Source organism: Etheostoma cragini, chromosome 11 (genome assembly GCF_013103735.1).
Source record: "Etheostoma cragini isolate CJK2018 chromosome 11, CSU_Ecrag_1.0, whole genome shotgun sequence".
In the NCBI taxonomy this organism is placed as follows: domain Eukaryota; kingdom Metazoa; phylum Chordata; class Actinopteri; order Perciformes; family Percidae; genus Etheostoma; species Etheostoma cragini.
Genome location: NC_048417.1, coordinates 16,590,145 through 16,602,543, shown reverse-complemented (window position 1 = coordinate 16,602,543; position 12,399 = coordinate 16,590,145). Strand labels below are relative to the sequence as shown.

At 39.7% G+C, this 12,399-nt stretch overlaps 1 protein-coding gene across 1 annotated transcript in view; it reads left to right on the top strand.

The window, feature by feature from the left end:
* myo10l3 (myosin X, like 3) overlaps positions 1 to 12,399 on the top strand; it is a 51,312-nt gene that overhangs the window by 14,459 nt on the left and 24,454 nt on the right. The window contains exons 3-11 of the mRNA XM_034886474.1: positions 7,143 to 7,301; positions 8,147 to 8,334; positions 8,536 to 8,670; positions 9,122 to 9,246; positions 9,366 to 9,379; positions 9,521 to 9,605; positions 9,910 to 10,016; positions 10,333 to 10,462; positions 11,473 to 11,591. Coding sequence (XP_034742365.1) covers positions 7,143 to 7,301; positions 8,147 to 8,334; positions 8,536 to 8,670; positions 9,122 to 9,246; positions 9,366 to 9,379; positions 9,521 to 9,605; positions 9,910 to 10,016; positions 10,333 to 10,462; positions 11,473 to 11,591 — 1,062 coding nt within the window. The remainder of the gene's footprint in view (positions 1 to 7,142; positions 7,302 to 8,146; positions 8,335 to 8,535; positions 8,671 to 9,121; positions 9,247 to 9,365; positions 9,380 to 9,520; positions 9,606 to 9,909; positions 10,017 to 10,332; positions 10,463 to 11,472; positions 11,592 to 12,399) is intronic.

Genomic DNA, 12,399 nt, shown 5'->3' with positions numbered 1-12,399 from the left:
AGAGAGAGAGAGAGAGAGAGAGAGAGAGAGAGAGAGAGAGAGAGAGTTAAAAAAATAGTTTCTTAGTCAAATGTCGAGTATTGGTCAAAAATAAGCTTCCAGTACCACTTCTTATCAGTATCAGTCTTATCTAGTGGAATGCCTTTGTACTGAACAATCCTTTGAAAAAACTGTTGAGTGGTACATATGATTGTCCATTGGCTCCTGACTGACCATCCAAACTCAGCCGCACCTCTTTGGTCAGGTCAGGGCTTCGGGAAGGAACAGGGTAGTGCCCAAGGACTGACTCGGTCCACATCCAGATTCTGTCAAATGACCATGATCCTAACCACAAGCCAAGGCCCTGCATTATCCCTTCACTGGAGTGCTTGCCTGTTCATATTAAGAATGGTGGTGAGCAGTGTGGTGCTGCATGGTTTGAGCATAAGCATGAGCTGAGGATGGTGCGCACAAGATAGAGAGTTACAGTATGAACGATGTGTGAGAGAGAACGGATGAACTCATCCTGAGCATATGTGTTTTTTTCTATGGTCAGCAGTGGGGATTCTTGTAGTGTAAGAAGTTCACCATGTGCTGTCAAAGAGGCAGGGATGACTGACTGATGGAGACACCATCTATCACAGCTAGGAGGGATTCACAGCACCAGGTCGGTAGTAGAAGAAGAAGAGAATTGGAGAACTCGACCCCACTTCTACTTTATCGTTTTAATGTGATCGGAGAATACTACAGGGTTTTGATCTCATTCCCAAAACATTTCACAACCCTCAGTACGACTTAAGAAATAGGATTTGGTTAACATGATGTCACGTTTTTATGTGTGACTGAGTGTATGATCAGGGAGTTGCAGCTGAACTGAAGCTGTACTGTCCTCACTGCAAGCTCAAAATGTGTTGGTCATCAGGTCGGGCACATGGTCTAAGAGTCTACAGCCTAAATGACAAAAATGTGAGACTGAAAAACAGACCGTTTCCACCTCATGATCCCTGGCTGATGTCATCCACTGTCTGCTGACGTTTATTTGTGTTTTGATTATCTTTAATTAACCCACCTCCTTTAGTAGGTTAAGGGTAGTGTGTGTGTGTGTGTGTGTGTGTGTGTGCGTGCATTGTCTGTCAGTCTGTCTTTGTCCTGGTATCTTTACAGCCATGTGCAGCATATTCTCTTCAGGGGGGTGGGATATACCAATTATCCATTGCTTCAGTGCTCACACTAAGGTGCAGCCCTTCCTGAGTGCTCAGCTTGCAGACTCCAGAGTGTGTCTTTACCCATACTGCCTCAGCTTAACAGGCTGACCTGGCGGCTGTCACATTCACCATCATATCATCATGTATCACTGTCTCATCCCCGGTGCACCACAGACCTGAGTGGAGCAGTAAGATACAGCAGACACATTGAAGCTGAGATAATTGTGCATGTGTGTTTGTGTGTGTGTGTGTGTGTGTGTGTGTGTGTGTGTGTGTGTGTGTGTGTGTTTTGTGGCCAGATGGCACCAGCTGGATTAAGTGCATGAGCTGCACATGTAAAGAAAAGCAGGAAGAGGCTCTGTCACCTGAAAGAAATAGCTCCTGCTGTTGATGTCATCTTCACTTCACTGAATAATAAATTTGAGATTGAACTGTGTCAGAGAGAGGGGGATGACATGGAGCAAAGAGCCACGGGTTGGAATCGAACCCGGGACACTGTAATAATGAACAAGCCATGGTACATGGGGCCTCGCTCAACCAGGTGAGCTACCAGGGCGCCCCCATTTTTATTTTATTTTGATGGATCAATGATTTGACAAATACAGCATGTTATACTGCTAAAGCTCACATTTTTGTCTGTTGTAAAGCATACAGAGCAAACTTATGGCCGGACATTGTTTTGTAAAATAAATTGTAATATTGATCCATTACTAGACATCTATTGACAACCGAGTCATCATTAAATCAAGCAAAAATGCCATAAATTCTCTGCAGTTTCCAAATCGTGAGAATTTGTTTGTTTTCTTTGTCTTATTTAATGATAAACTGAAAATCGAGCAATCTGCTGATGTCAGATTACAATGAGGGGAATTGTGATGGATGTTTTTTGTACTTTTTCAAAATTTCCAAAATTCAAATTTGTCCATTGAGAAGGTAATGAGCAGATTAATTGATGTTAGTGTTAGAGTTAGTTGCAGCCCTTAATTCATTATTTTGGTCATTCTGCTGAAGAAACATACCTCCTTAGTTTATTGCTCAAGATAAAAAGCACCTCTCCCAATTTGGTTTTAGTTCTCGTCCTTTCTTGTGCACAAATTGATATTTACACGATAAACAAAACCTTTCATTTAGTTTTTGGGTTGATGCTTTGCCTCAATAATATGTCTCCCAACAAGTGTGATTTCTGTAGTTGTCCATGGCCTGCAGTTATACAGTCTCTGAGATTTAAAATAGCTCATTGATGGCCCCTCAGATTATTATTCAATGGAGCCATTATGTGAGCTTTTTTGTGTATTGATAAGTGCACTTACAGAAATAACATGCTCAGACAAACATTATTGTGAGCAACTGTGCGCGTGTGTGTGTGTGTGTGTTTGTTTGTTAAAGCGTGATTTGTGTGCTAAACAAATGTCTTAATTTGAGGTATGTCATGTTTTCAGATTATGTCAGAATTTTGAGCAGGATGTAATGTAAAACTCTGTGTTATTTTATTTTTTTTATTTTCCCCTTTAATAGACCTAACACCTTCCTCCCCTCCATGTCTCGGGGTCTGGGTGGGATTCCTCCTCAGCAGATGGAATCACTGTAAGACAGACAGAGAGAGTCAGATAGAGTTAAAGAAAAAAATTGAGAAAAACACACGGTGATAAACAAGACAGTATTTGTGTCCACAAGTCTGTGATATTGTGTCTGCCCATGTCTCATTTCTAAAGGCTTGACTATTTCTGCCAATGAAAGGTCCCAGAACCCCAGAGCCTGAGAGCCGCCCACATGTGAATATTCAGCAGAGCTGGTTGAACAAAGCAGCAGCAGGGTGGGGTTTCAGCCAGGAGCAAAACAAAAGTTACAGCTGCAACAAAGTTTTAAATTCAGGTTTTGCTACTGTTGTCATCATCATAAAAAAAAGAGTAAAATATATATATACAATATTTTTATGAAAAATTACTTAAATCATAAATTATGATAATAAGTTGCTAATTGTTTTTAAATCAACAAATTTTGTTCAGATCTACTATGATACTAATATTATTTAATTTTCAATACATTAAATACTATATATCTCGTGATTATCTTTCCATTGATTATTATGTTGTGGGTTTTTGGTTTTGGCAGTTTTAGTAAAAAAAGAAGGAAGAAAGCAAAGAAAAAAGTAATATTAGTCATTTAATTAGGTTAATTGCAAAATCCAAGACTCAAGGACAGAAATAAATGTTTTGGTGGTGTTGTTTATTTGTCTGCTTTGTCCAGCCTTGTAGCCGGCAGCGTGGTGTACCAGTGTCAGCACGCCAGGACCCGTTTGGAGAGGATTGATTTGTACAGTGAACATATTCCCAATTCAATCACGAGTCACACGCTGTTATAAGTGTTATGAAACTATCTGCTCTCACTCAAATCATTAACATTGATGAGGCTGCCTCCCCATATCAAACATTGCGATAATTCTCAGACATGCACTCACTGATTGAAACCATGAGCAGAAATGAAATGATGACTTTCCTTTAGAGCCAATCTGTGTTCAAAATGTACTACTGTATATCTACTTTGTGTCTTTTGATCAGGAATTTAGAGCACATTCATAGTTCCAAATTGGGATTTGTTTTTCGGAAGTTGAAGCTCAATAACAGTCGACACACAGTGTTACATCACTGTTGGGTTAGTCTTTTTTGGGTCTCTTCGTTAGGCTTTTTTTAGTAGCGCAATGTGGACCATCACAGCTCTGCAGCTTCTGTAGGAAAACACGTTCCAGTATGTCTCGTAGTTATAATGGACACTAACAGGACATTATTGCATCTCCTAACGATTGAAATGGAAATAGTAAAGAGGAGTAGTCTGTGTCTAGACCATGTCTGCTCTCATATTCCATCTTACTTTCCTTTTAGCCATTCCTACTCGGTGGTGTTATAAATGTTAAAAAACAAATAAATATTAAATTAATATTGATGAAAAATGCTGAACTAAACGATAAATGACAACAAAGGGCATAAACAGAGAAATGTGAAACCTCTTTTGATACTGGAAACTCCAGCTTAGTTTTATGTGAGCATCTCTGATGTGTATGGCATGAAAAAGTCCCCTGAGGCTAAATCTGTAAAATCAGTACAGTAAATTAACCAAAGGAGATCAAAAACAAAGGTTAAACCATCTGCTCTAGAGACAGCAACAGAAAGACATACTGTAGAATATCTGCACAGAAAAATCCACACACAGGAAAATATATGAAGAAGCAATTCCTCTCTTGTGTGATATATTTTTCTGGAGGAGTGGTGCGGATGCTTTCCAAGTACGCAACTCATTGTGTTTTTGGAAGCCAACCGGTTTGTTTTCCTCCCCGTGAAACTTGAGGTCCTCACTGCAATCGAGAGTGTAACATGGACCTGTAGCCTCTCCTAGTTGTTTGTTATCCTGTTTAATTCCGCTCCCAGTCCACCTCAAAGTAACTTTGAACCTGTGTTCTGGGTAAGTGAAGAATGCTAGCACAGACAGAGGATGTATCCCTGATTACTTTGGTTTGTTTGATAGAGTGTTGTACTTAATATATCTTCAACAGTGTAAGCAGAATGTGAACTCAGATCTGGGAGGCTTTTAATATTTTTCATTTCATAGCACATTTTTGTCAGTTCAATGAATTTATGAATAATTGAAATGTGGTTCCTTATATATGATTCATTTATGAGAGATAATATGAGATACAGTGTGTTATTACATGTCCATGTTTGTTTATCTTTAAAGCAACACTATGTACCTTTTTGAATGAAGAAATAACCCATTTTTCTTGCAAATGAAAAGTTGATTTCATAAACAATAAAACCCAACCCATAGTCTATTCAGGACACTCAGCTTCTCTTGTTCTGCATGACCACTAGTTTACGGTGGCTAATGGTTGATAATTTAGCAACTTTAGATAGATAATCTTTGACATAAGTCTTTGCTATGTAATGGAGGTACATGGTAAATGCCCTTACAGATTATAGTAACATAGTCTCGCTTTAAAGATCATGAGCAGAGTCCCATAGATGCTTTAAATCGATGTTCTATCCACTAAAAATAAAGAATATTTTTTTTGCACTCGCATTTTTTGATGCGGTTGTCAAATAACGAACGGATTCTTTTAACGGTCACTCATTTTAAACAAAAGAGAACATGGATTTGTATGACGACACTTTAGGCAGTGATCCACCGGAACCCAGGTGTTAATAATGACTTCAATCACATTAAGTGAGTGATGTAATTGGATGTAAAATGATAAGACTGATCAAGCATATAAAACAAGTGAAAAGCCTGTTTGATTTATTAGTCAGTTAGGCCCTGCCTGGTGAATCAGGGCCAATTTGCCAGAGAGGAGAGGGTGCGGTTAAAGCATTAAGGGACATCTGGCTGTAAATCTGTAAGCTTCTGCTCAATGTATGACATCACTTTACGTGTTGCTTTTCTCCCTGAGGTCTTCCTTACCCTTTCTCAAACCTTAATACCACAAAAACATGTAGCATTCCACTGATGACTGCATTGTAATTGTGCTAGCGTCTCAGTGTACACCCGTTCTCCAATGGCCATCTACAGACTCTGGTCTACAGAGAGACCAGAGTCACTTTTATCATTTCACCAATATAGACGGCTTTTTCCACACTTTCATATAAGTTAATTCAAAAGATGGAATCCACACATGTCAATAGTACATGTCAATGCATCTTCTTTTCTGCTGACTCAGTAGTAAAACATTGCCTGCTCCCGACAGTTGAATATGCCAGAAGAGCCTGCAGTAATGCACTGGTACACCACACATCCTTGTCCATCGGCATTGATCTCAGTACTGTTTCCCATCAAGGGACCAACACAGTTGTAGTCCGTCTGTTTTCTTATTTTCATGTCTCTTCCATTAGAGTTCAGAAAGCCAGAAAGTCCGCGAGAGTCTCTGCTGATTAGTGTTTGTGTATGCTGTTTGTCTTTTTCATTAAAAAGAAACCGCTTCTTCTTATTCCTTCCTTATTCTTTCTTTCTCGCTAGCTCCCATTTGATCATTTTCAAGTCAAAACTCTAAAATGGGTCTTGAATGTCAAGACAGGCATACCTCCAATTAACACATTTACTCACCTGCAGCATCTTATGGGTCTTTTGCCAGGAATGTGACATGGTGAGAGATTCTTTTTGTACGGAAGTACAAAAAGTGAATTTAACAAATCAAGGAGATAAGTCTGAGAAGTTGGACAGGGGGCTCTCTACCTGACAGGTATGCTGTCAGCAGGCGCAGACTGGCAGACATCAGGGACTCAATCTGTCATTTTATACATGAATGCATATGCCATGGTTACAGTGGAAGAGTCAGATTCAGATCTGTGTAAACTTGTCTAACTGCCCACCTGTTCAGTGCTGTTCAGACCTCTGGCGATTTGCCAGTTTTAAAGGGAGATACTGAAAGTAAGTGTCAAGTTGTTGCTTCTGTTATACTAAAGATATATATGATGCAGTTCACCTGGACAGTAGTGTACTGTATTGTTGGATTGAAATTGGTTTGTCAACAATTTTGATATTTGCCAGGCTGACATGAAATATATGACCTCTGCAGTCTGGTTTAAATCCTAAGTTGTTTTTTTTTAAGATACTTTTTGGGGCATTTTAAGCCTTCATTTGTATAGGACAGCTGAAGCCTTGAAGGGGGAGAGAGAGTAGGGGAATGACATGCAGTAAAGGGCCCTGGGTCGGAGTTGAGGAGTAAACCTCTATATATGGGTGTGTGCTCTACCAGGTGAGCTACCCAGGCGCCCCAATCGTCAAATATAATGAAGTATTATTGAAGTTTATATCATTTGTGACCTTTGAATTAATAATGCATACGATTTATGACCCCCCCCCCCCCACCCCCAAAACACTGCATGTTCATGCTATGCAGGCTGCTGGTTTAGACAATTTAAACACTGACATAAAATTGTGGAAGGTAACCTTTTGCACGTGTGTGTGTTCAAGGTGATCAACCTCCAGAAGGCGGAGCTGAACAGGGAGACGGTGTACCCGATGCTCCCCAGCAGCATCCATGGAGTAGAGGACATGTCCACACTGGCAGAGCTGCATGAAGCTGCTATCATGCACAACTTGTTTTTGCGCTACAAGAAAGACAACATCTATGTAAGGCGCCTCACTTTATCTTAATCTGTGAGCACATTTACTGTCTACCACCATGATGCACATGAAAGCTGTTGGTCCATCGTCTTGTGTTTTTTTTTTTTCTTTTTTATAAACAGCTAAACTGAGATTTCAAAGCGTAACAAATCTCAACCATCAAAAAAAGAAATTTCAGTTTTTGGTGTGATTTATTTTTTTGTAAGGCAAATTCAATGCAATGAAACACACTGTTTTTGGGGCTTGTCTAAGGGCATTGTAGGAAATTCACACTAAAACTTTTAAAAAATCAAACAGAGCAGTGTTAATATAACAATACAAAATAACACTTAAAAAAATGCAGATAATTCTTGTAATTCACTGAAGAGCTCAGAATGCAAGATTTCAGATATTTGTTTGACCCTGTCTCACTCCCATGAAATCATCTTCAAACACTGCTTGAGCTTTATTAAAATATACATTGCCCACATTCACAAGGTGAGTCTGTTTTTTGAAATCCTATCTCCTAATCTCATCTCGGATGGTCTGAACAATATCATTGTTGAAATGATCCACAAAATCACTTTTCCCCAAAGCGCATTACCCGAGCAGGAGGAATGGATCCTAAAATACTACTAGGCTCAGTACAAACTAGGCCATGTGAAGTAGTTTGACTGGCTACAAGTACTGTGTCACAGGGAACTGGGTGAATCCACTGAACGTTGCAAATTCTAGTATAAATACCAAGCATTTTTCTTTCATATCATGTGTATTCTGTCATCTTTTACTCAATCTGTCTTCCTTTTGTTGTTTTTTCCTCTTCATCTCCTCCTTCCCACGTGTTTTTTTGTCCGCTCTTTCATATCCCTCAGACCAACATAGGTTCCATCCTGGCAGCAGTAAATCCCTATAAGCATATAGCGGGCCTGTATGGCGGCACTGCAGTCGATCTGTACAGCAAACACCAGATGGGGGAGCTGCCTCCTCATATCTTTGCCGTGGCCAACGAGTGTTACCGCTGCCTGTGGAAGAGACACGACAGCCAGTGTGTTCTCATCAGGTGAAGATAAACATTTAAAAAAATAATACTTCCATTATTATTACAAGTTTTGGTGGCAGCATGAAACTAATACATACTAGACAGTTCTGGCTCTCATATTTTATTTTGAAACTCCCTGTGGACAATAGAAATAAGTCAGACAGGTTTGATAGATCCATTATGTAACTACTTCTACTTCTGTCTTTGCTTTTGTGTCGTCAGTGGGGAGAGTGGTGCCGGGAAGACTGAGAGCACCAAGCTGCTGCTGAAGTTTCTCTCAGTGATGAGTCAAAACTCTGCAGGCACTCCGATGTCAGAGAGGACCACCAGGGTGGAACAGGCTCTCGTCCAGAGCAGGTACTGTTCAAACCCCTAACTCATTCAAGAATCAACACCTGCTATCTTGTCTCCTTTCCATTTTAAAAGTGTAAGAGCAGTAACCATCTTTTCTTTATTATTTGTATTATTTTGTATTTGTTGATGTTATGTGACTCATGAATCATACATTGTTGGAGCTTTTATTGTATCTTTTGTTGAAAACTCATCTTTTATATTTATGGGAATGAACAATTAAGTGTATTTGGTTAATGGCTCTTTACTGATCAATATACTAAATTTAATTCAAATCACATCAGAAACAGTTTAGTCACTGACTCAGCAAAATTCATGACAAAGTGCGTGCTTTTGCCAAGGCTGCACAAAATCCGCACCTGGATCAAAACACACAGTGATGGACAGACAGACATGGGATATGCAAAAAAAAGGCTTTCTTAGTAGATCATTTAAACTGACTTCCCTCTGTCTGCAGTCCCATCATGGAAGCCTTCGGAAATGCTAAGACTGTGTACAACAATAACTCCAGTCGCTTTGGGAAGTTTATCCAGCTACACTTTTCCCAGAACGGAAACATTCAGGGAGGCTGCATCATCGACTGTATCCTTTAATGATTTACTTTAGATAAACCGTAGAGAAATCACATGTTCACACTTGTCTGTTTCAGTAGGATTGTTCAATGTCAGCTTTCATTGTTTTCTTTGACTTTCAATCATCAGATTTGCTGGAAAAGGTATGTTTGTGTTGTGTTGAAACATTCAGTAGCAGCGATTAGGATCATGAAGTTGATTATCTGATGAAGTAGTCACCAGGGAAATCTATTCACTCAGGAAATACGTCTAACATGTTCTTCTAACCATCTTCTCTCTCCAAGAACCGTGTGGTTCGACAGAATCCTGGAGAGAGAAACTACCACATCTTCTATGCTCTGTTAGCAGGCGCGGACAAAGACCACAGAGGTTTGTTTAAAAGAACACACCAAGTTTTCAGCACTCAAACATACACTCGGAAACTAATTAGGGATAGCATGTGACTGATGTCTAATATTTTAGAATTAAAAAGATATCTAATTCAGCCAGCTCTAAATGAAATACTAAATAATAAGCCAATTTGAGGTTTTGTGTGCAAAATCAACAGAAGCTAACCGCTAACATTTCTTGATTTGTTTTTCCAACAGCAACAGAATACTTAAAATCATTATGTAGAAATATGTACTGTATATATTTTTTTGCTATTGTTAAAATATGTGTATTTTTGTTGCAGACATGTATCTCCTGTCTGAGTGTCCTGAGTTGTATCACTACCTCAGTCAGTCAGGCTGCATGCAGGACATCAGTTTGGATGACAAGCAGCTCTTTGACAGTGTGATGGTAAGAACGAAATGAGAGGAAATTCCTGTTCGTGTAAGTGGTTCGTTGTACCCCCAGGGGGCGCCATGAGCCTTTATCATGAGTTTAAATATCACTTTATCAGACAGACTAGTCTTCTAGAAAACATGAGCCTGGGGGAAACTATTTAATTGTGTCATGTTGGCTTAGGAGGCACATTTTGAATTATGTTCATATAAGTGTTTTATAGCTCCAAGGACAAATAAAATTAGGTTTAACTGCTGTCACATCTTGAATTATGGGTCTAATTTGTGTTTCTAGTTAAATGTTGACTGACTTTGTCGGTGTTACGTTGCAGGAGGCCTTGAAAGTGATGGAGTTCACTGAGGAGGAAATCAGAGACGTCTTCAAGTTGCTGTCTGCTGTCCTCCAGATGGGCAACATTGAATTCATGACCGCTGGTGGAGCTCAGATCACTTCCAAAGGCGGTAAGAGAAGAAATTAAGAGATTAATATATAACAGATCTACTACACAGAGTGTGTTGTTATACACATCCTCCTTCCGTAGAAGTAACTATATGAAATACCAGGAATGCTTTATTTCTGTAGTTTCTTAATAATTTCCTAGGAGGTTTTCTAGAAAGGATTGTGTTGTTTGGTAGTTAATTGGACCGCACAGTCTTTTAGTCAGTGCACAGCAGGTCAGAGGAAAACAGCAAAAAGGTGAAAATTGTCAGCATATATGGAAGTTTACTGTATTAAATGAATAATTACCTTGATTTAAATGAAGCATTTCTAGGATATTTCTGAAGAAAGCATTAAGAAAGGATTACAGATAAATGAGAGTGTCTCGGAAATTACTCAAACTCTTGGAAAAACACTGTTTTGTTAAATCATTTAAGAGGTTGCTTACCAAACAAGCTCTCAAACAACCTACCTTTTGTATCTCACATAACGGCAAAAATATGGAAAGGTTTGTATGAGAAAATGTTGCAAACAAGTGCTCAATATAAAATGTATGTGATGTTTATCCAACTGTGGAAACATATTTCATCTTAAATGCTAGTTAAGGGGAACACAGGAAAATTTGTATTCAAGCGGAAAAGCAAGGTCCAGTAAAATGAACCAATTGTTTCTGATGGAATTTATTGTAGAAACCTTCCATTTTCTAGGCAGATCATTAGCTCACCGCTGATGTTGGACCACACTGTTATACTTCTCATGCCTCTGAGTTTGACTGACATTTCACTAGGAGAGCTCTGAACAGGCTGTAACATGAGCTTAAGGCTCCTTTGTTCGCTGTGTCTGACCTCCTTTCTAAAGAACCAGTAAACTACAGTGACACCACATCCCAGCCAGCAAAGAAGAGTTCCCTGTATAGGAATGACTGTATAGGATCACAGTCTATATGTCACCTCTGTTGTTTGTCATCAATAGGAGACACCGGAACATTAAACTTACACTACATGTAATACATTTGTGTATATGTGTGTTTCAGTTGTCAGTAATGTCAGCGAGCTGCTCGGCCTGGACTCCTTCCAGCTGTCAGAGGTGTTGACCCAACGCTCCATGATCCTCAGAGGAGAGGAGATCTGCTCACCACTTACTGTGGAGCAGGTAACAACACATCCAAATTCTTATTACAGGAATCACACAGCTAACACAGCTCTGTTATATTCCAGATTTCAGGGATGGTTTAGACATCTACAGTATTTCTTTTGGATTAAAGACAGAAATTTACAATAGATGCCTGTTTGTTAACTCCTGTCCTCACCCCCCCCTCTCTCTCCCCTGTCCTGGTGACACACACAGCCTTTCTCTGCCGCTCTCCCCCACATGCCTCTCCAGATCCCTTGCGTGACTCCCAGCCATTTCCTGCTTTTTGTCTGCGAGATTCCTGGCAAAATAAAGCCATTGTGATAGTGATCTGAGTCAAAAGCACAATAGAGCCAATGACTGAGGGTGAAGTGAGAGTCTTCTCCTCTGGTGGCAGCGCAGCCAGGCACCAAGACAGTGGTGTAATAATTCTGTCTCAGCTTCAAATTTATGCTCTGGTCTGTAATTAATGTGAATATTTCACATGTCTGTATCTGCGTGTGTTATCCTTTTCACCATACGCCACAAGAACATTCTGATGCATGACACAATCTTTTTTGGCGGAGCTCAAGCCTTCAGCCCACTCATATGCATAAATATCAGCAAATATGCAGAATGGACCTTTACTATTATCACGGAGACACGAAAATCACAAGAAACCTTTTCATCACCAGACAAAGACCTTGTGATGTCACCCTACTGCTGCTTGTTCTGGCTGGTCTTTTAAGAAGTTTTTCTCTTAATAGAGTTCATTATTCCAGTCCTGGAGTCTGTAAGAATGGCTTCTTCTCACAGTGGCCAGGGGTTACCCACCCCACGACTGCCTTCA